Source organism: Zootoca vivipara, chromosome 1, assembly GCF_965207765.1.
Source record: "Zootoca vivipara chromosome 1, rZooViv2.hap1.1, whole genome shotgun sequence".
Taxonomy (NCBI): domain Eukaryota; kingdom Metazoa; phylum Chordata; class Lepidosauria; order Squamata; family Lacertidae; genus Zootoca; species Zootoca vivipara.
Genome location: NC_142582.1, coordinates 102,087,124 through 102,110,560, shown reverse-complemented (window position 1 = coordinate 102,110,560; position 23,437 = coordinate 102,087,124). Strand labels below are relative to the sequence as shown.

General features: G+C 41.7%; 2 protein-coding genes across 6 annotated transcripts in view; one reads left to right on the top strand and one right to left on the bottom strand.

The window, feature by feature from the left end:
• Positions 1-551, bottom strand: part of PRORP (protein only RNase P catalytic subunit) — a 52,723-nt gene extending 52,172 nt beyond the window's left edge. Inside the window, exon 1 of one of the 2 annotated variants that reach the window (XM_088671816.1) lies at positions 46-551. The gene's annotated coding sequence lies outside the window, so the exon portion shown is untranslated. The remainder of the gene's footprint in view (positions 1-45) is intronic. The other variant, XM_088671823.1, reaches the window with a different exon arrangement.
• On the top strand, positions 391-23,094 carry PPP2R3C (protein phosphatase 2 regulatory subunit B''gamma). Of its 4 annotated transcripts, none has more exons than XR_015950499.1 (13): positions 391-504; positions 4,167-4,294; positions 11,424-11,528; positions 11,635-11,747; positions 13,314-13,411; positions 13,519-13,589; positions 14,439-14,571; positions 15,401-15,456; positions 15,546-15,621; positions 17,841-17,977; positions 19,054-19,302; positions 20,837-20,896; positions 22,682-23,094. XR_015950499.1 is itself a non-coding variant. In XM_088671833.1 (13 exons), exons 1-13 carry the CDS (start codon positions 456-458, stop codon positions 22,868-22,870), a joined length of 1,353 nt encoding a protein of 450 aa, XP_088527959.1. In that variant the 5' UTR covers positions 391-455; the 3' UTR covers positions 22,871-23,094. The 4 variants fall into 4 exon arrangements, 3 of the variants coding, with proteins under 3 accessions (XP_088527959.1, XP_088527967.1, XP_088527954.1); XM_088671833.1 differs by having other exon boundaries at positions 19,054-19,191; XM_088671841.1 differs by lacking the exon at positions 22,682-23,094 and having other exon boundaries at positions 19,054-19,211; positions 20,837-20,894.
• The last annotated feature ends 343 nt before the right edge of the window (positions 23,095-23,437 follow it).

Below are 23,437 nucleotides of genomic sequence, written 5' to 3'. Positions count from 1 at the left end.
CAGTCGCTTCTTAAAGACACTGCCAGCCCTTTCCAACCAACCGACCTAGTTACGTGATCCACGCGGCCCTTCTTCATCGCACGGAAGGCATTAACTCAGCAGGGCAGAACTATCTCTGGTCAAGAAAACGCCATGCAGTGGCAAGCGCAGCGGCAGCACCCTCAAGCTTTTTTTCTCTGAGCCTTCAGCCAATTGGAGTGCTGCATTGAGGTCAGTTGACGAGCACGCGAGTCTCCAGGACTCAATTAACGACGGGCGCTTGCGGTAGCCATGTTACTTAAGGGAGCTCTTCTTTTACATATGCCTTGTAGCTTTTTTCTTTTTGCCTGCACTCAAGATGGCGGCAACAGAGTGTTCGTCACGTGACGCAGGCGCCGTCTCCCGGATGTTGGTCTGTTGGCGGTGGTTGTCGGGAGAGCGGTTGATGGTCGCCTGGGACGGGAGTATCGCGGGACATGGACTGGAAGCGGACGCTGAAGAGCCGCTTGGCCGCCAGCAGCGACCGTGAGTGCGTGCGCAGGGATTTATAGCGGTGAGGCGAGCGGAGGAGGAGGAGGAGGAAAAGGACAACTGCCAGCGCCTTCCTTCTTTCTTCACGGACGGGCGGCGGAATGGCCAACTGACCGTTGGAGGCCGGTTGCTGGCCTTTGGCGCTTCCGCCACTGGGCCGCTCTCCCTTCCGCACAGCCCTTTCAGGGAAGTCTTTTAGGAGTTTCCAGTCCCCACCCTGAAAGGATTCCGTGCCTCTCGTTGGAGGTGCCCCTGAGTGAACAGAAATATTGTAGCTACGCTCTCTACCTTTGGCGGTTTTCTGACTCTCTTATTTCACCTTATTAATCTCCATATGTACTATATATATATATATATATATATATATATATATATATATATATATTCCCTGCCGTACCTCTATCGAAACCCTCATTCAAGGAGGTCAGGCCACCGTCCATGGGTTTCTCTCATTCTTCACAACAAGCCTCTTGAGGTGTGAAGTTGAGATAGGTAATGACTTTCCCCGTTTCACCTGGAGAGCTTCACAAGTGATTTGAAATCAGGTGTCTCTTGTCCCAATCCAGCACAATGCCAGTTGCACCACATTGGACCCCATCTGTATTAACTAACTTTACCTGCGAATGAAGACAGCATCTTGCTTCGTAGTCATTCTAGACCAGGGTATTTTTTGGACTACAATTCCCATCATCCCTGACCACTGCTCCTGCTAGCTAAGGATGATGGGAGTTGTAGTCCAAAAACAGTTTGCTACATGGGCATAGCCAAGAATACTTAACTAACTGACCAGTTGTGTCGGTTTTGCTCCCCCCCCACAAAAGTCCTGCCCCCCCCCACAAATCTCCCCCCCCATCCCCCGGCAACAAAAATCCTGGCTATGCGCTTGGCTGGATACCCAAGTTTAGGAAACACTATTGTAGACCAAGCAGTTTTTTGTTTCAATTATTATGCAACACTGTCATTGGGTCTGCGTTTACAATCCATAGTTCAAGTTAAAATTCCTGTTCAATCCACAGGCATGTGTGGAGGAAACAAGCCTACTCTTATCATGATGATTTTTAATGCATAGAATAAATTAGGCCATAATAATTATCTGTTGCAGTTCATTATTTTTTTTGCTTTAATGTCTTATTGTTTTGGACCCAGTATTACATATTGGGAATTAAGATTGTGACAGGACGTCATTGATGGGGGCTTGACTCCATCTTCAAATCCAACATGGTTCTAGAGTAGCTCTTAGATAGCTGCTACTGTATTATGTGACATTGATAAATAACTGCAGTTACGTATGACACCCATACTGTCATCACTTTCCCCCCCAATGATGAGGAATTAAAGTGGCGAGCCTTCAGGCCACATCTGACATACAAAGCTTTCTGTGGTCCACCAGCCCTATGCCAAAATCAGGCAACAAAACTGGGTGCCTTTTCTCTTCCTACTATCTACTTCTTTCCTTTCAAAGGCATCTTTTCTCATTCTGTTGTGGTGCCATTGCTAAAATGTCTTAACACTGAGAAAACAAGATGGGAAGGAATCCTGAGCCTTGCTCCTCTGTTGATTGGCTGAAGGGTGGGGTGTATGTCTGAATGTGTTTGCCTGCCTCTCTGAGGATGCGGTCTGTATGCACAGTGAGTGTGTGTGCATACACATATTGTCTGAGGCAGTATGCTGGGAATCACAAGTGGGAGAGTACTATTGCCTCTTGTTCTGCTTGTAGGCTTCCTATAGACTTCTGATTGGCCACTGTGAGAAGAGGATGAGATAGGTCTTTTGACAGATCCAGCATGACTATTCTTGCGTTCTTAGTGAGTGTGCATTTTGCAATGCCCGTCACTGTCACATAGCTCTCAGAAGGTCAGTCAACCCTTTGGGCAGTCCTCTGGCCAAAAAAGGTTAGGTACCCCTGTTACAAGAATTTGTATTGTCTTTCTTTACCAAAAGTAGTTGCTTACCCCATTACATTGTCTTGGGCCCTATGTCTAGACTAGCCCACTAGGCTGTGTGGGATATACTCTTTGGATCAGAATGGAAAGCCTTTCAGAGGACTGTTTGGGTGAAGGGAAAGTACTTTCCTAGTCCATCTCAATTTGGTAGATCCAGTGAATGGCACCCACACTTGATATTTCCTTCCATGTAATGGCTTTGAAAGCCTTTGATTACATGGCCATTAGGGATTGTCACAATTGAGTGCTTTCCTATTCTGTAATTACTTATTTATTTTAGATAATTTATTGTATCATATACTGTATTGTAATTTTTTTAAACTGATCTACAAAAAAAATGCATTTTTGCTGTTTCCTAAAATAGAAGGTAGAATCATAAAATTTACCGTTGACCGAATGGGTCATGTAGTCCAATCCCCTGCAATGCATGGTAGACAAGGCTAGGATTTTACTTTTATTTCTAAAAAGTTTTGCCCTGCCTTTGAGGCCCCCAAGGCAGATTGTCAATTTGCGAGCACCTCAAAAAGTCTGGGTGCCATTTTTTGCGTCTGGGTAACACTCAGGGTTTACTGAAATGTATGTGCTTTGAAGCCTCAAAGTATATGTTAAGGATAGACAATATGTTAAGGAGTTTAACAATAAAGAGTAGACTATTTTGAAAACTGAAGTACAGTACCAGTATTTTTATTGTAAATACCAAATTAAACATGTATTAACAATTTCTTCTAAAAATGTGATATTAACAATGTGTCACTTATGTGAATTGTGTATTAGTTCATGCTTATCAAAATAATAAATAAAGTGTTGCCACACACACACACACCCCATGGTGACTAGACATTCTGTTTTGGCGCCCACAACCCAGGTCCCAGAAGCCATTTGGCTCCTATCTTTTCTATCCCAGTTTCTAACACTGATTCGTTGTGCTATCTCAGCTCACTTTTAAGAGGCTAGAAAAGGCCTTCAGTGTTCCTCTCCCTGTGAGGAGGGGCTGTGAGGATTGCATTTCTCAATGTTAAATGGCTAAGAGAGGTTGCTACTAAAATGCATAAAATATTATGCAAGATTGATACTTGAATTCTAAAATAGACGAGGGACTGAACTACATGTGGACACAATTTATAGAAAACCCCATTTATAAATTGCTCTGAGAGGAGGAAAATATCTCTGAGAGGAAATTCTTAACTTCCCCTTCCACAGGCTAAACCACTCACCATGACATTTTTTTTCTACCTGTAGAGTTGCAAACATATGTGTGTCTCAAAGCATCCAACAGACTTCTGTTACAAGTACATAGAAATAATATGTTGTTCTGCCCTAAAACCTGCAACCCTTCTCAATCTGTTGTGATGTAGTAGAACATTCTAACAGCTCTGGGAAAGAGCTCAACAATAGCTTTTTAATAATTACTAAAGCTTATATGGACAAAGTGAAAAGACACTCTGGGGGGCAAAGCTTTGATGGGAATTGCTGTATGCTCTTAGCAGGAAGTGATTTTGCAGCCAACGTTGCTTTGGAGACTGAGAGAATATTGGGCAGAGAAGCCAGAGTGTGTGTTTGTGTGTGTGTTTCAAACAGGTATGTGAGATTTGACAAATCATTTGGCTGTAAGTCTCTGGCATAATTATACAAAAGCAGAAATAAATATTTTGTACTGTATATGGAAGTACCTTTTGCTATAAAATGTAATGCATCCCATATTACATTAACTAGCTAAAAGGAGTGATCAAGAGCTGAAGGATGAAGAGATGGAGCTGTTTACAAAATACTACCTGGAATGGAAAGGAGGGAGGAAAACTGCCAGTACATCCTATATGAGCATACCACGATTTTATTATAGGGTAAGTATAATTTTCAGTGCTTATTTGCTCTCCAGTTTAAAAGGGGGAAAGTGTTACCCTTTGTTTTGTGGAATCAATTTACTAGTTTCATATTACCAAAGGGAATTAAGCACACACATTAATTGGTTCCTTTCACTACAAAATCCATTGACATAAATAGCCTAGAATGATAACCAAGGAGAGGGATCCTTTTCTATTTTGTTTTGCACAAAAGTCTTGTTTAAAACAGATTTCCATAACTAAGATTTTCTGTGGTTGACTCATAGATTCTATTCCAAATAATTAATTCTTACACACACACATACACTCCACTTCCATCTGAGTAATCTCAGAGCAGTTTGCAAAATAATAATAAAATAAGTAAGGTAAAATAATATTAAAACATGAAACCACTGTAAAATTCTATTTGCTGTAGCCAGCAATGTGTCCTATTCAAAGGTGGACATTAGTAATCATCAAATGCCTAGGTAAGTTTATAGGTCTCAAGCAGGTATCAAAAGCTCATCAGAGTCAGTGCCTGCCTTATTTCAAAGGGGATCAAGTTCAATAGAGCGGGCACCACTACAGAAACGGAACCCCCTCTGATTGATGCATATCATGGCTTAACTAACAGCAGTACCACCAGGAGAGCTCCCACCCCACCCCCAGTGGTATTGGCAAACAAGCAGGTATACATGGCAACCAGTGTTCTTTTAGCTATCCAGATCCATTCTGAATAATACTGCATTCTTAGTAGGCAGAGATAATGCATTACAGTTTTTGTCTATGTATACCGTGTCTGGATGGGGGGGGGGTACGAATCCTCTACTACTTGTCCAAGTGAATTTGCTGATGAGTGCAGCCTCTTCTTACAGGTTTGTGGTGTCATACAGTGTAAAGAGGGCCTGTTAAAAGTTTCACCAGTAAGCTTTAACCATTTTGCATTATGTGTTCAACAGGGTGGATTGATTAAAATACACGATTTAAAATGGCCTTTTAAATCAGTGTGATTTAAATAAGCAATAAAATGCCACTTTAAATCATTAATTTAAATCGTTTCCCACCAATACTACTTCAGATATTTCCAGAATAAATGTGCAATTATGACCACTATATGTTAATGTTCAACCAAATAGAATATTATTTACACTGCCGTGCCATTATTATAATCAGACCTTTTGTCACTGTATATGTTTTGCATGCTATTTTTTTTCTTACCGAAAGAGGGAACATAGAATTGTAGGAAGCGATCTCGAGGGATCTAGTCCAACCCCCCACAATGCGGGAATATCAACTAAAGCATCCATGACACATGACCATCCAACATCTGCATAAAAATGTCCAGTGACGGAGAGTCCACCTGCTGAGAAGGAAGTCCAATTGAGTTTCTCTGCTGCTCACTCACAGGGAAATACTGTAGGTGTAGGATTGTAACCTGGCACTGTTGATGAGGTAGGCTGTAGCATCAGATCTCCATCCCCAGTGCTGAGGATCCCCCTGTGACATCAGATCCATGCTACGGTCCCAGGAACATCCAGAGTCCATAAGCTTGCAGCTTAACTATAGAGCTAGGATTATTTAAGAGAAACTTAGTATTTACAGTAGTTTATTATTATTATTATTATTATCATCATCATCATCATTATTATCATTATTATCATCTTTATCTTTATACCCCAGCTTTTTCCTTGATGGGACTCAAAGTAGCTTCCAGATAAAATTAAGAACCATTGAAAACAGAAAAAGCAATCATTAAAAGCAATTAAACATTGATAGAATTAAAGCTATACACACATATAAAATGGGATTCAGGGTGGCTTCCAGGTAAAATTAAGAACCATTAAAAACAGAAGAAACAATCATTAGAAACAATTAAACATTGATATAATAAATATTGATATAATTTAACATATATAAAATCTATTAAAACCATGCCAATAATTACAATAAAAACAGCATGGTATCAACCCTTTCATTAAAAGTCAGTTCCCAAAAGCCTATTGGAACAAGCAATTCTTCACCTGTCGGCAGAAGGACAACGGGGAGGGAGCACAAGTGTATTTCAAAGATTGCAGTGTTGCTCTGTTGTGCAAATGTCTGCACCTCTTTTTCTTCAATTGAATGCTGTTGAAATCTGTTCAGACAGATTGGTACGCTGGAAGCATCTGCCCTGTGTGGCAGGGTCTTGTCTCATATTACATTTTTGGACAGTTTGTCCTGTGGTTTCTTGTCTCATGCTTCTTGGTACATCAAGTGTGGGGAAAGAAGTCTACCTTGGTGTAGGGGGAAACCCTGTTCTTGTATTTGAGGAAGACTGAGAGATTTGTTACCCCAGATTCTTGGGTTTTGTAAAACCCTGTCCAAAGCATTCATGTGCTAAGCATTCTCTTGGGGATTCTGCCCTCTGCTCATTGCATCTAACATGGCAAGTACTTGGGAGATTCCTCTTCTCCTCTGCTGTCCCTTCTTTTGGAAGTGACTTTACAGCACAGAGCTGTTTGAGACCTGCAGGCACAGACACACAGTGCAGATCTCTGCCCTGACACTGGACTCAGTCTGCAGAGACCACTTTGCCTTTTTTCTCCAGGAACCATTCCCAACTGTTATGGAGGGAGAACTGCAAGGCAAATCCAAATCATCTGGTCGGGCCCCTCGTGGCCCCACCTGGACAGATGAGGAGACCAGAGTCCTATTGGGTCACTGGAATACCTTGCTGGTCCAGCGCCGGGTTCAGAACATGCCCACCAACAGTGATTTGTATGCTGTCCTAGCCAAGAAGATGGCTGAGGAGGGATTTCTACGCACGCGAATCCAATGCAACAACCGGATCAGAGATCTTCGCAAAGCATATCGCAAGGCAAAGGATGCTATGGGCAAGGCAGGGGCCACGCCAGATCGCTGTCGCTTCTTTAGGGAGCTGGATGAGATCTGTGGAGGAGAAACAGAAACTGTCCCCTCTTCAGTGAGTCAAGCTATGAGACTCCAGCCCTCCACTACCACAGTTCAACCAGGGCCTTCCTGGCAACCTATACCAGGAATTTCCTGGAAGGTGGAAGAGGACTCTGAGATGGAAGCAACCTTTGAAGGACTCAGTGATGTCACGCAGCCCCTCCAGGAGGTGCTGAAGATTAAGGTGGAATCTGAACTTGAAGAGGTTGGTTCCTTTCAGCTGCCCCTGCAGCCTGTTTCTTCATCTTCCTCCAGCACAGTGGCAACTGCATCTGCCTTGGAGGAAGAACTACCATCCACTTTCCAAGAACCGGACACTCTAATGCCTGCCAGGTCAGCTTCTGCTCAGGCTCCACAGCTATTGCCAACCAGTTGCAATTCAGAACAGAGGTTAAAAGGAGTCCAGGATAAAGTACTCATAGGTGAGTCTTTTTAATCATTTGTCCAAATTTCTCTCTGAAGGAATACCCACTGCTGTAATTAAGCTTCTATTTCTCTTTGCTTCAGGCTTTTAATCTAACAATGCATGGAAAGAGAGGAGGGTTCATCATGTTACTATATTTGGTGGTGGCTAGAGTTGTCTTTGAAATTCCTCCCCAGCCCTTCCACATACAGTGGTACCTCGACTTACGAAGATGATCTGTTCCGCGGCGCTCTTCGTAAGTCGAAGTCTTCGGTTGTTGAAGCACACGGCAACAAGGCTTCCAGGTTTGCTGACTTCGGAAGTTGAAACCTTTGGAAGTCGAGTCATTCGGATGTCGAGGTACCACTGTAGTTAATTTCACTTCCATAGTAAAGTGTCCTCAAATTGGTCATGTCCTTAACCTAATTTCTGCTGACAGTCCCACGGTTTTGCTGGATGAAGCTTCTGCTTCTCTTTCTAAAGGAATCCTTTACCCATGGATTGAAGAATGCGGTTACAAAATTTACCTGCACACTGGACCTTTGTTTCAACTGTCACTGAAACTATTTTGGCTTGCAAACATGAAATTGTAGCGGGATATTCTGTTGCCATCAATCAACCTATTGTTGTTGTTACCAGAGAAGGGATCCCAATTACAGTGGTACCTCGACTTACGAATGCTTCAACTTTCAAAGGTTTCAACTTACGAAGTCGACAACCCCGGAAGTCTTTTCGCTGTGCGCGCGTTCTACACCTGCGCAGAAGCGGCGCGTGCGGTCCGCACATGCGCAAAATCGTGCTTTGCGCATGCGCAGAACAGGCACTTCGACATCCGAAGACCTCGACTTACAAAGAGCGCCGCGGAACAGATCGCCTTCGTAAGTCGAGGTACCACTGCACAAAGATTGGCTAGACATATTACCAATGACATTACCACTAAAAGCATTCCTTTTTCTGACATCTTATTTGCTAACCATAAATATAAATTATCTTGCTAACATACCCAGTTGGAGGTAGCGACATGATAGCAGTAAGTTCCCTCTCCTTGAACTCCTTCCCTCCTAATTTCTGTTTTGTTTACAATAACTGTGTTCATGTACTCTTACTCCTCCTTATTAATGCTTCTTCATTTTTTGGAGATACATTAATCATTTGTGTGTGTGTTTGTTTTCTTTCCCCAAAAAAACAGGGAGACCAACAGGTGACCCAGAGGCAGCACTCATGCCACCAGTGCCAGCCATGGACAGGCTGACACAGATGAGGGCTAGAAGACGGCGGGCCAGGGAGGAAACCATAGACCGCCTGCTGGAGGAGATAAGAGCTGGAAGGGAGGCCATGGACACAACATTCCGACTGTTCCTTGAACAGCAACGCTCATTTCAGAACAGCCTCATCCGGGAGATGCGACTGGCAAGACGAGAACAGCGTCAGGCTGCTGAAGCTGAGCTCCGGGCTCGCCAGGAAGAGTGGCAACAGCAGAGGACTCAACGGATCCTGGACACAAACAGAACTGATGCTGAGATAGTTCGATTACGCCAAGAGCTCAATCTCCTTAGACACAATTTTACAGATTTCTTTTCAGCAGCAAGATCATTCCCCACAGAAACCTCTCCTGTGCCTGCCCAGGGGGAGAGTCCTGGCCCTTCTCTATCACTCCGGGAGGGCTGCACGCCCAGAGCAACTGAAGTGCAAGCGTCTCTTCCAGGCCCATGGGTGCTCGGGGTGCCTTCAAGGGGGAGGAGAGGGAGACCAAGGAGACGTGGTGGTGCTACCAGGAAGCAGGTCCACAGAGAGTAATCACCACGTGACTAAGCTAGTGCTTTTGATGGGCTGCTCATGGAATTGGTGCTATTCATTCTGTCTACCTCTTTTATTTCTGCACTGACTGTCAACCTCTTTGGTTTCTTCAACTTTTTAAAATGTACTTGAATACACTCAGTGTTACGGCTTGCATTGCTTTTTGTCTTTATGTAGCAATGGTCATTTTTATTGTATGCTTTCCAGTGATTCTGTAATTTTATTCTTTTCCTTCAGTTTCTGCAATAAATTCTTTATCCACAGTAAATTTTGTCATATACTTTAATGTCAGGTGACGGTGCACATAAATCTGATAGATGGGCCTTACAAATGTAAGTGGAGGTTTGAATCTGGTTTGCAGTTAGGCTCAGATTATTGATGGGAAGGGGTGAATGTGCACATTCAGCTACACACAAGGCATTCTACAATTCATTTAAATTTGCCCGGTTATTTGAATTGTGCAGTAGCAAATACATAGTATTCTTGATCAAAAATCTTCATAAATACGACCAGCTTTTTATTACTACATAAATCCAAAGATCCCTGCAGTTAGATTACTGCAATGCATTATACATGGGGCTGCCTCTGAAGACGGTTTGGAAACCTCAGCTAGTACAGAATTCAATGGCCAGGTTGCTCACCGGGGCCGGAAGTGCTGAGCATATAAAACCAATTCTGACCTGACTGCCAATTAGTTTCCAGGTCCAGTGTAAAATGCTGGTTTTGACCTATAAAGCCTTAAATGGCTCAGGACTGCAATGCCTCATTTCAACCAACCCAGATGCTGCAATCTTAATCTTAGGCCCTTTTTTGTGGACCCCTGCATGAGAAGTCTCAAGGATGACTTCCTGTTTGTGGAATGCTGTTCCTAGGGAAGCTCACCTGGTGCCATTTGTATATCTTTAGGCACCAGGCAAAAACATTCCTCTATAACCAGGTCTTTGGTCTTTAATTATCCTTGGCCCCCTCTGACTCGGTATGCTGCAGCAACTCTGCCAGAGGGAGGTCCATCTCCTACTGTATAATGAGTACAACAAGGTGGGATAAAAATTGAGAGTTCTTAACATTAAGTGACTTCCATACTGTATTTTCAAAGGTGCAGGGGCGACGGGCTTCTGAACAGTGGTTGCCCTGCCCTTGTCAAATCAGATTGACTAACTGGGGCTCCTTAGAATAATCTTCCCTGATCTGATGACCTCCCAGTGTAGTTGGTCTACAACTTCTATCAGCCTCAGCCAGCATGGACCAGTGATCTGACTCCGAATAAGGCTGTTTCTTACAATCTTACGTAGCAGAACTGTGCCTTTTCTTACTGTGGTTTCTTCAGCAGATGGTGGAATGGGAAGGAGACACACACATGACCTTCCAGCAAGAGAAGATCCTCCTTTCATTGTTGTCTCTTAGCCACTGCCTGCTACAAGCTGCATTGGTTATGGAGTGGAGATGGGCTAGTTCAGGAAATTTACCCTGTCCATTTTGATACATCTACTTGTCAAAAGATGAGAAAACAAACCTACAAATAAAGTGACTTCATGCAATAATTCCTGTAGCACGGATGTAATTAGTTTTGAGCTATACATTGTAGTTTTGAGTTTTCAAAAGGATGTGAAAAGGACTGGTTATATTTTGCAGGCTTGCTTCATTTTGTTGTGGTGGGACCTTGCATATTGTTGTCAAGCTTTAATAGATTTTTAAGATTTTTAACTTGTAGAAGCATGTGTTTATATAAAAGCTATATTAGGCACATATTAGACTTGGGAGTTTGAATTCACTATTGCTATGCCAACATGCAGACAATCTAAAAATAGTTGGGACAGCTGACATACACATCAATCTACTGTTTTTCTTTGCCACCTTTGTATATTGAAGAAAAGTTGACTAATTTATGTTGTGACCACGAACCATGTTTGCATGCAATTTTTACTGTAATTGCCCAGTTTGGGTTCTGGTCAATAGAGTCGTACCACACTACAAATAACAGCCATTTCTTTCTTTCTTTAGCTGCCAGCAGAAGATGAAATTTTATTACAGAAACTAAGAGAAGAATCCAGAGCAGTCTTTTTGCAGAGAAAAAGCAGAGAACTACTAGATAACGAAGAACTGCAAGTAAGGAAAAAAAATGAAAATGTGTTTCTAATCTCAGGTAAACAATTCTTGATCATTTTATCTTGCAATAGTTCCCTAACTTTTTGCCTCCACCCCCTTTTTTAAGAATTTGTGGTTTCTGCTGGACAAACATCAGACATCACCCATGATGGGAGATGAAGCAATGATCAACTATGAAAGCTTCCTGAAAGTTGGTGAGAAAGCTGGATCCAAGTGCAAGTAAGGCACCTATATTTTCAGGGCTTGCGCTAGTCTGCCCTTAGCTTAGAGTTCTGGACTGTCTTGGTCAACATTCAAATTGCAGGTTGTTATGACTTAATTTTTATTTCTCCCTATGTGGGCTTCTTTAAATTTGTAGGCAGCTCTTTAGAAGAGCTGTTAGAACATATGGGAACTTAAGAAGCTGCCTTATACCAAGCTCATTGGTCCATCTAGCTAAGTATTGTCTACACTGACTGGCAGCGACTCTCCAGGATTTCAGAGAGGGTTCTTTCCTCATGGCCTACAGACCAATTCAGCTATGGGGAGCAGTGATAAGAGCCGGGGGTGGCAGTGGCTGATGACTAGTGAGCCTGATAGTAGAAATCTGTGGACTGGACCAGTGCAACTGTACTGCTGATACTGGTGGTGGTGGGCAAATAGTACCTCAGGAATGAGTTCAGCCTTTCTACATCTCTGATTGCTCATATTCTACCTCACGGTAAAATTCACATAGTTCTGCAAGGATATATTGTTGGCTGTCAGAAGGAAGTTCTGATAAAAATATCATTTGAACACAGCTGCAAAGTGGTTGGAGGGGAAGTACCATTATAGGTAACAAAATAAGTTTGTTTGTTTTTGCTGTGACCTTGTACACAGTAGGGCAGCAGAGTGCTTTTATGTTTTTGACAGAAGCATCCTGATAGTGACTATAGGACAGCAGTCCTTGGCATATTCATGGCTTCTTACCAGAACTGAGGTGAAAGCTCAAGCTGGTCAAATATCAAGCAGATGACGTGAGAGAGGTGTCAAAGAGGATACATTTTGCCAAGACTTATTATAATATTTCTTCAGGATATAGCACCTTCTGAGGGGCTCTAACAATGTGGGTGTTCAACCCATAACCTCAAACCCAATTTGATGGTGGTTTTCATTACTTCCAAGTGCAGCAGTGGTAATTGCAAACCCAACCACATGGAAAGCCATATCTGTGGAATAGCTTCATGCTTGGTTCAGTAGATTTTTCACCACACTGTTGTTGTTTTTACCCATAGTTGTTTGCATGGTGAACATTTCTGGAACTGTGTGGGAAGTTGCTTTCCATAAGGATCTGCCTTCTGTTTCTAGGTGTGAATCAGGCCTAACTTTTTGCGGGGGGAGGGATGCTGCTGAGCTTGGTTGCTCCAAGTTCATGTACTGTAATTCATGTACTGGAACTTATGTCAGATTAACATTCAAACTAGGATGTGGCTCTGAGACATTGCTTAGGCTTTTGGTTAATTATTACTATTTAGATCAGGAACGAAAAGCAGTAATGAATTGCACCAACTAGGTTTTTTCCAGAACTGCTGTTCAGTGTAGGTGGAATCTGTGAGCTTCTTAAGTGGCTTGGTTTCCAATTGTCTCCCATGCTTCCATGATACACCCTTTCTTGCTCAGTCAAGGTACTCTCCCTTCCAAAGACCCACACCCACACATACATCAGAGTCCCACAACATAATTATCAGGAAAATGAAACTGACAACCTATGGAAGACTTACAGTGGCTCTGCAGAGCTTCAAAATTGTTGTTTTTTATATTTCACAGGCAGTTCTTCACAGCTAAAGTCTTTGCTAAGTTGCTTCACAACGATCCGTATGGAAGGATATCTATCATGCAGTTTTTCAATTATGTGATGAGGAAAGGTGGGTCTTTTTCTGTTTTGAATGTATTGTCATATTTTGTTTCACTTTGCCCTTGGCTTTCTTTGCCTCAAAACAGATTCTGTCATGTACCTGTATCTGTTTTACAGTGTGGCTATACCAAACGAGAATAGGTCTCAGTTTATACGATGTTGCTGGACAAGGTTACCTCAGGGAATCGGTAAGTGATGCATGTTCAACATGTCGCCTGGCATAAACTGAAGTGCTTTCTCGTGTCTTGAATTGAGGAAATTTATTTGGTAATCAGGTGTTTACATACAGTTATGTATGCAAACTAGAATATTTCAGGTAAGCAATATTCTCCTTTAGTTGTTTCTTGGAGAGAGTGCAGTAGTCTGTTTCTACTTAATGCAGTTGGCATACTAAGTACCTGATGTTCAATGAGTCTTTCTGATGTTCCGTTCCAAAGAATCACAGCTCAAGGGTTATCTTAACTGCTCTGTACTAGATAGGAGAATATTACTTGACAAAGCTTTGGTAACTAACCTGCATCTTGCATTGTGTTATGTTTGTGGCAGTGAAGCCTCTCAGCATTCACAAGCATCAGGAAGGAAGGGTATGTGGCATGAAGGGTGGCTAGAGAGTGGGGTTCTTCTGGAGTGTTCACTAGGGTTTGCTTGTTGCATCCTTACACCATCTGTAGGAAGCAGCTGGAGACAAATGGTCCGTTCCAGACCACTGTAAAGTACAGGATAAGCGTGAACAGCTGCAGCTCAAGTCATGGTGACACCTATACCTAGGGCTGCCATACGTCTAGAATTTCCCAGATATACGGGATTCGCCAGTCGGAAGTGTTGATTTTTTGGTGAATTTCTTGAAAAGCAGCTCAAAAACTTCATTTTTAAAAAATTAGATTTTGCAATAGCAATAATAATAATAATGATAATAATAATAATAATAAAGCTCTACAACTCTGCAAAAAAAAGCATTTGTTTCCAGATTTTCACTTTTTGAAATATGGCAACCCTACCTATACCGTAATCAGATATGTTCTTGTTTCATTTCCCAGGATTTAGAAAATTATATTCTGGAACTAATCCCCACATTACCACAGTTGGATGGTTTAGAGAAATCATTTTACTCATTCTATGTCTGCACCGCAGTCAGGAAATTCTTCTTCTTTTTAGATCCTCTCCGAACAGGTATGGTCAATTTGCTTTTTCTTTCTTTCGTGATAATTAGATTTTAGTTCTACCTTCGTTCTACTATCATTGGCCAGGTTTGGATGTCTATCTCCTCTCATTTACTGGACCTGTTGGTCTCTGAAGGAACTGCAGACCAGGAGCAGTGAAAGCAGAGCAGGGACCAGGACCCTGGGCAGGCAGGCAGGCAACACCTGCTGCCCAGCTAGGTGTGCTGGGGCAGTTCTATAAAGCCTGGCTGCCCTGGGGGAAAGACCAGACTCTGCTTGTAGCTGCAGTTGCTTGTAGCTGCATCCATCTCCACCCCACCCCCCAACCTGCTGGACGTACTGAAGTTAGGTATTTTTCACTATGTACATCCAGAGGAGCAGAATGATCCCCCATCCTATATTTCAGTAAAACTGGGGCATATCTTGACCTAAAAGGCAGCATATGAATGATGTTTTAGCAAGGCAAAGGGAAATTGACAAAAAATACAAGAGAATACAATACATGAACAGATTACTTTTTCTTTCTTATTAAAAGTATATATTCATCTGAAATAATACTTACTTGGTCAATTAGTAAAATTATTAAATGTAATTCTCTCCGTGTTGGCTGTTCTAGACTATATTAAGTGCTAATGTTTTATTTAAAATTGTTTAAAAATATTTGTTTTTCTCATAATTTTGATTGACTTAAAGGTTTCCAAACATTAAAACAGTTTCCTTTCATTCAATCCCCTTTGTCATGCTAAGTGGAAACTTTCTTGATGAAGCCCCTGAATATCCAAGTCATTAAGTAATAAGTAATTGTGAGGGGGTTAATTTGTTTTTGTTTTTTCTTCCAGGGAAGATAAAAATACAAGATATTTTAGCCTGCAGTTTCCTTGATGACCTTTTAGAGGTAGAGATTTATATTTATATTTACATTTCCTGTTGTGTTTCCTCATTATACTTGCTGAATGCTCACTCAATATTTTCATATTCATTCAGTTACGGGATGAAGACCTTTCTAAAGAAAGTCAAGAAACCAATTGGTTTTCTGCTCCTTCTGCATTGAGGGTTTATGGTATGTACAATAATTTGCATCATATTGTCGCATCCTCACAAAGCAGCATTTCCCGCAAACATTTTTTATATTCTTTTTTTCCCTTTTCTTTTGTTCTGGCTGTAATTTTACATGGTACAAATAAAAGCCCTTTTGCCATACCAGTTTGGAATTGCAGCTAGGTATCATGACACTGTAGTTTGTATATGCACTTCTTCCATGAGAGCATGTCATAAGGGCAGAGATCTAGGAGGCAAGGTGGCGATTGCCATGGAGCTCCTGAGGACTGCCAGCACCAACTGCGCTGCCTGGCTGGTCCCCGTGCTGCCAACAACACTGTGATTGGGGGGGACTAGGGGTGCCCAACACAACAACCAGGAAGCCACACGGAACCCGCCCCCCATGGCCTCAACCCCGCCAGGACCGGGAGCACCCCATTGGTGGCCCAGTGGAACTCCGAGGCCCAGAGGCCTCCGAGGCCGAACAGAAAACAAAAAGCAAAAAGGAGCCCCCTGCCAGCCGGACACCAGCTTGCCGCCGCCACCACCAAGAGAAAGAGGTAGGAGAGTACCGGGAAGGCCAGGGAGGCCTCAAAGAATCGTGCAGCCTAGCCAAGGCCTGACCCTGAGCCTACCACACCGTCAGCTAGCGTGAAAAGAGCAGGCTGGGGCCTAGGGGGGGGGGTACCGTGTGCCAGAGACCATCCCAGGAAACAACAAACACATCCCAGGCCCTCCGAAGAAGAAGAATTCTATTAATTTATATATATTTTTAGGGGTTTTTTTTAAAAAAAGTTTGGGTGGTGTTTTTTTTAAGAACTGTATTGGCCTGAACCATATAAGGCCACTCCCTGGGAATCCCAAGGAGTCCCTAGTGCAGGATGACACCGCTTTTATGAATTATTGGATTGCCTGCAGTGATCTTAGTAGTTTTTATTAACTATTTAGTATAATTAAGTATTTAGCATATATTTATTCCTGTCTCATATAAACCAGGGGTGGGAAACATAACTAGTGCTTCATGGATGTACTGTTCTATGCTGCCACCGAAGAAAGAAAGCTTGACTCATGGGCCTTACATATACAGTGTGACCTCGAATTACAAGCTACTTGACATCCGACGTTTTCGACTTGCGAGCGAAAAAAGTGGCCGCGCGCTTACGATTTTTTCGACATCCGAACGGAAAACCCGTTCACGGCTAGATGCGGTTTCCTCGACTTACGAATTTTTGGATGCGGTTTCCTCACCTTACGAATTTTTCCGTTTCCAATGCATTCCTATGGGAAACCGCTTTTCCTATGGGAAACTCAACTTACAAAGTTTTCGACCTACGAGTGTGCAATCGGAACGGATTAAATTCATAAGTAGAGGTACCACTAAAGTTTAAGTTACTTAAAATCTTGTTCGAATTCATCATTACAACTTTTTAATTCAGCCCTCACTTCTACAGCTCTTAGTCCACAGTCTTTGCTCTTAGCACACCTCAGATTTCAAAACAGGAATTCCTCTAGTTTCTAAAGGCAGCATTTCTCTAGTTGTGGCATGGTGGGTTACGCTGCCCTCTTGTGGTCCTAGGCAGGATATGCATGTCTTTGTCCATTAACTGGCACTCCGCATCTCTAGTCTTTTGACTACACAACAACAGATTGACACAACTACAGCTGCCACATAATACACCCATTCTGCATTTGTAAGAACTTGGTCGTTTAGTGTGGCAGCACCTACACTGTGGAACTCCTTGCCTATTGAGATCAAGCAGGCACCTTCACAGTACTCGCACAAAAGGGAGGCGCCAGCAGGCTTAGGGGAAACCAAAGGTTTGCAGAAGTACAGAAAACCTATAAGAGGGTCTTAAAACAGCCTATTCAGAACTACACATGTTTAGTGGCCATATAATGTTCAGTGTTGAGGGGATGGGGGAATGGTGCATCCTGGAAAAGGAATGGCTGCCTGCCTGAAACCCTGCATAGAAGCACTCCATTCTGCAACATTTTGTTGAGGTCGCACTTGTAAATATTAAGTACTGTCACTACAAGATGGCATAGCTTTATACGACCCCACTACCAACCATCTTCATTAGCTTTAAGACAAAAACCCTGCCAATCTGTGCAGTAGAAATCAAGAGGTTTTCTTACTACAAATCTAAAAAGTTGTAGCATGTTTGTTCACAAATCCTTTGTTATGAAGTGGCACAAGAAATTGTTACTGCATTTCCCCCCCTTCTCCCCCCCCCTTTGCAGGACAGTACTTAAATCTTGACAAAGACCACAATGGGATGCTTAGCAAGGAGGAGCTATCTCGATATGGAACAGGGACTCTGACCAACGTATTTTTGGACCGTGTCTTCCAAGAGTGTCTGACCTATGATGGAGAAATGGTACTTTTCTTATAGATGCATGATAGAAGAAATCTCTTGCAATTCTTGTAAAGGCAAGGTTGTGGTGTTTGTGATTTTGTTTTGTTTTTTAAGTTGGAACTCCTCCACTTTTTGAAGCCTATAACATTATTTGCATGCTAACAAAATAGAAGGCAAAATTCTCATGTGAGTGGCAGCTAAAAACCCACACACTGCAAATTCATAACTCAGCAGCTAGCTGAATAAGAAATATTGTGATAGGGAGGACAGTGGGCTCTTATTTACCTCCTATTGCCAAAAGCAAGAACAGCAAGCAACTTATAAATTGAAACTAACAAACAGCCTTGGAACCACAAACATACAGCCACTAATATAGAATTCACATTTATAAGACCTTGCCCTCCTTGTCAATCAGCAAAATAGCCATTGTCTACCTCCCTAAGTTAAAAATACAATTAAGTTATTGTTTAGAAAGCTGCTGCTGAGTTTTGAATAAAATTGCTCATTTTGGGGGGAGATAATTCTTACAAGTACATGCAGAACTGGAATCAGGTAGCTGAATTGGTGGTAAAAATAGAACAACGGGAAAACATAGCTTTTGCTTCCGTACACAGTTTACAACAGGAGACCTGTGTTGTCAAGATATGCTGCAGCATGTTACTTCTAGTAAAACGTATAGAATTTAGGACACTAGGCTGTATGATGCATTTCAACCAATGATTGACCAGCAAATTATTAACTGGCTAAATATTATTTAATTGCCTAGCACATGAATTCATTTTTAGTTGAACTAGAACAATGGTTGGCCATTAGACTGTGATAGGCTGTTGTTCAAATGTTCATGGTTCGTTTAGTTCAGACTAAGGAACAACCTCACATGTAGTGCTGATAGAAATCTATGGGTATGTTGCCTATCCAATAAAAAAGCATGTATTTTCTGCACACCCTTTTTTTTCTCAGCAGCCATTTTCTGAGTCATGCTGTCTTTCAATGAAAACTAACTGCTCCCCTACAAGGAAATAGCCACCAATTATGTTCTGCTTGCAAAATCAATTTAGAAAGTGGACTATAATAAACATGATTGCATCTGCTTTTAGGACTATAAGACGTACCTGGACTTTGTACTTGCATTAGAAAACAGAAAGGAACCTGCAGCTCTGCAGTATATTTTCAAGCTGCTTGATATAGAGAACAAAGGATACCTGAATGTCTTTTCCCTTAATTATTTCTTTAGGGTAAGTCCCTTTTTGTAGAGGTAGGTCATTTTTTTGTACATGTGTTGTTACAGCCTTTGTGCCTCTACCTAGAGATCAGCAGGCAATTGCTTTAAACTACCAGTGTTTGAGGTGAGGTTTTTGTCAACTTTAAAGAAATATATAAATGTTTAAAACTTCACATTAAGAAAGGGAAATAATTCAGAATGGCTTTTCAGAGCACATCTTACATAAAGAAAATACACCACTGTGATTTTAATTAAATACCAGGTTTTGCCTTTTCCGTACAACTCTTATTTTTAAGGTAATAGTCTTTGATGACCTCTAATGGCTAACTTCTATGGGATGTTAATATATTCTGTCTACCAGTAATAATGGATAAGCTGTGGTTCCTATATAATCAGAGGGCAGCTTTCATACAATAGCCTGCATGTTTTAGCAGGCTCTTTCTAAACTTACATTTTCTCATTGACTGGAACTCACTCAGATGATCCTGTTATAAAAAAAACTCATTTATGAACTAACCGTGACTACAGTATACTATTTCCAGCAAATAAGTACTTAGAGGATCACTGAATCAGCAGTCTCACAGATGTGCTGATACTAATATTAAGTCTTAGGATGTTACACCACAAGAGATACAATTTTAGCTTCCACATGATCTAGTAGAAATGTTTGTTAAATTTAAATCCCCTTCTCCTTTTTACAGGTGCTAAAATGGCTTTCAGGTTTAATCCCTTTTTTTAGGGCATGTCCTTTTGTGAATTTTGAAGATAAAATAGCGACTCCACTGTCATCCCACAGAAGTATATATTTCATTCAGATTAAAGCAATGAGAGCAATTCAGTCTTGTTTGTAAAAGCTAACCCCCTTAATATTGATCACCTTCAATTCTGTGCCTACTCAACCAAAGTATTTTGCTGCTAATGACTCAGGAGTAGGATAATTCAACTAAAGGTTTAGAGAAAGAAAATCTGGAACACTTTCAAAGCTTTTACAATAAATGCTCTGCAGGTTTAAAATACATCCAGAGCTGTGTTCTTTTAGCAGCATGAAACAGATTAATTCTTCTATAACAAACATCAATTGGCCCTTCATCTTTCAATTATTTCTTCTTCCTGTATACACTTTATAGTTAGTCTCAAAGTTTGAGGCTAAAAGCCTATTTTAACAATGAGGCCTGCTGCTTGCTTCAGTTCTAATACTTTTCTTCAAAGTGGGCTAGAAGTTGGGAATTGTTGCACATAGATTGAACAGATGGTCAGTGCTTTCTGCTTTGATAGATCTGCAGAGAAAAGGACAGATTTCAGTCCCTGCCTACACTTCAGGCAAGGGGAATGAACACAGGCAGGATACCTCTCCAAACAGATGATAAAGGACAAGATTCTTAGCTCAGTGGAAGCATACACTTTGAATGTTTAAGATCTCTGGTTCAATCCCAGCATCTCCCATCAAAGCATATTTGGTAGCAGGAACTGAACAAGACCTCTACTTGAGACTCTGGAATACTTCTACCATTCTGGGGAGACAGGGCTAAATTATATGTATGAATTAACACATAGTTGTTACTTATTTATGTAACATAGCTTATTTACTCTCTTGGATTTGAAAACATGCTGTCTTGTTTTCTGAACGTATGTTACACCTCTTTGTGCTGTTGCCATAGGCTATTCAAGAACAGATGAAAATTCATGGGCAAGAACCAGTTTCTTTTCAAGATGTCAAGGTTAGATTTCTGATCAAAATTTATTTGTATGCAGTAGTCTGAGAAAGACCTGACTTTCTGAAATGAGAGAGAGTATATGTTTATATGTACTAGGGGCAGTATTGTGGTAGAATGTTGATTTCATAGTTAATGTCTTAATAGTATTGAATGGTACAATATATTTTTGAACATTTTTGGAAAAAAACAGTAATATTCTATTTATCTAGCCTATAGGCAAACAGAACCTTCAGGGAGATAATTCTGCAGTATAAAGTAACAGGCCTAGAAGGCCTCTTGCCTAAAAAAATGTGAACAGGCAAATATTTCACATATTATCCATGTAATGTTAATTGGGTTTTTTTTTAAGGATACTTTAATTTTGCTACTTTGATTTCTGAATCCATCTTGAAAGTTGAATGGGAGAACTGATAGATGCTTGGACACATGCCTCATTCTCATCACCTAATGAATAAGGCTATAAATAGCAGCACAAGTGGAGGAAGCGATAGCTGGTGCCCCCAAAACTCATAGCAGTCACTAAGGGGTAAAACCTCTGCATGTAGCTGTTTAACCAGAACTCTTTGGTCATGCCACCATAGACCCTTTTGCTACTTGCAGGCAAATGACTTGCCACCTTGGACAGTTTAAAGCAGCATGCACTTGGTGGCTGTGTTGTGTGTGTTACATTGTGTCAGTTGGAAAACATGAATTGATTTATGAGGCAAGCTTTTTACTGCAAGTAGGTAAGGAAGTCTTATCATGGCGTCAACAAAAATTACCTGTCCTATGCGAGACCCACTGTTGAAAAAGATCCAACACTTGGGAGACAGCTGTCACATGGAGCAATTAAATGTAGCTGTACATCTGCCCTTATGTTAGTGCAGGGGTCGGCAAACTAAGGTCCGTGGGCCGGATGCAGCCCACCAGGCTCGCTAATCTGGCCTGCGAACCTTGTTGACCCTGCTGCCCACTCGGTCAGTCCCTGCGCTAAACCAACACGGCACAGTCCGCATGGGGACTGACTTCCACGACGTGGACGCCAATCCAACGATGGAAGCTCCTGCAGCCAATCCGAAGCTGTGGACACCTCTGGGCAACGCCCCTTACTTCCCGCTTAGGTGGCTGCGTATGGTCAAGAGCCGAGTGGGAGGAAGCGGTGGTGGTGGAGAGGCTGCCTCCGCCGCCCAGGCCAGCGGCTTGGGCTCTGCACCCCTGGCTGAGGCAGACGATGACGCTGCTGAAGACAAGGCAGTGGGAGGGGTCCTTTCAGGAATGGTGGGGGTGCTTTTGGAAGGGGGGTGCTTTCAGGAGAGGGTGGGTCCAGCCCCTCACAAGGTCTGAGGGACAGTGGATCGGCCCCCTCCTGAAAAGGTTTGCTGACCCCTGGTTTAGTGTATACAGATTCTAAATTTAATCTAGGTCACTGCCATCCCCTCCAAAATGCATTTACAGGAGCTGATGACCACTGCTCCTTATGCTGGCTGCTAAGACAAAACAGGTGTCATCCGCTCAGTAATTTACTCAGACAATGTGGGAGCAGCACTGCAATAAAAAACTTTACTAGAGGAATTAACTGTGACTGTATTTTGAAAGCAAGTATAAACACATCCTTCGTATATTGTTCAGTTTACATTCCTTTTCAGCCAGGATGTGCTTTAACCAGCACGAGGGGAAAGTGAAATAGTTACATAATTATTTTGAAATAAAAATAATAAATAAAAATAAGTCCTGGTACTGGTACGCAAACATTTTTATCCTATTTGACTTCCATTAAAGAAACTGTTAATTTTTGGTTGCTTTTTCTAGGATGAAATATTTGACATGGTGAAGCCCAAGGATCCTTACAAAATCTCTCTTCAGGACTTAATCAACAGTAGTCAAGGCGACACTGTCACTAGCATTTTAATTGATCTTAATGGCTTCTGGACCTATGAGAACAGAGAGGTTCTTGTAGCAACTGACAATGACAACACAACAGATCTTGATGATACATGATTTAACTGGAATAGTCTGTATCCATGGAGATCTGCCCAACTGATACAGTGACCATTTAAAGCTGAATAATGTATTCATTACCCAAATAAATGAAGCTTCCATGTAGCTCCAGATGGGCAAGTTTTGTATAAGGCTTGTGAGATGGATCTTCTCTGTAGCAAAAAAGGAAAAGAGTACTGCTGTTTGTTGAAAATGTAATTAAACGTTTACAGACGTTTCTGGTAGATTAAGTTTATTGAAATTATTCCTAAACCTACAAGCCACCTTCCAGTTTAGACAAATTATACCTGTTGGTATAATTTGGTCTTGAATGCTCTTTTTGGTTTTGTACTGGGTGCATTGGCATTGCAAAAACAAATCATGTGCAAGAAAGAAACAAATCTCTGGGTCATTTATATCTGAAATATCAGATATGTAGAACTGTAGTTACAAATGTGCAGCTCAATTCTTTAAAAACTACTATGGAAGTAAATACCTGGTCAAATGGATAATAGTGAAACCTCCCTCTAAAACATCACAAACCTTGATCTGTTATAACAAGCAGTTAGTGTAAATGCTCAATGATGG

Coding starts and splice junctions, on each gene's coding strand:
- PPP2R3C (XM_088671828.1), top strand. CDS start 456: ATGGACTGGAAGCGGACGCTGAAGAGCCGCTTGGCCGCCAGCAGCGAC. Junction 4,295..6,860: donor TACCACGATTTTATTATAGG/GTAAGTATAATT, acceptor TTTTTTCTCCAG/GAACCATTCCCAACTGTTAT. Junction 7,645..8,814: donor CCAGGATAAAGTACTCATAG/GTGAGTCTTTTT, acceptor CCAAAAAAACAG/GGAGACCAACAGGTGACCCA.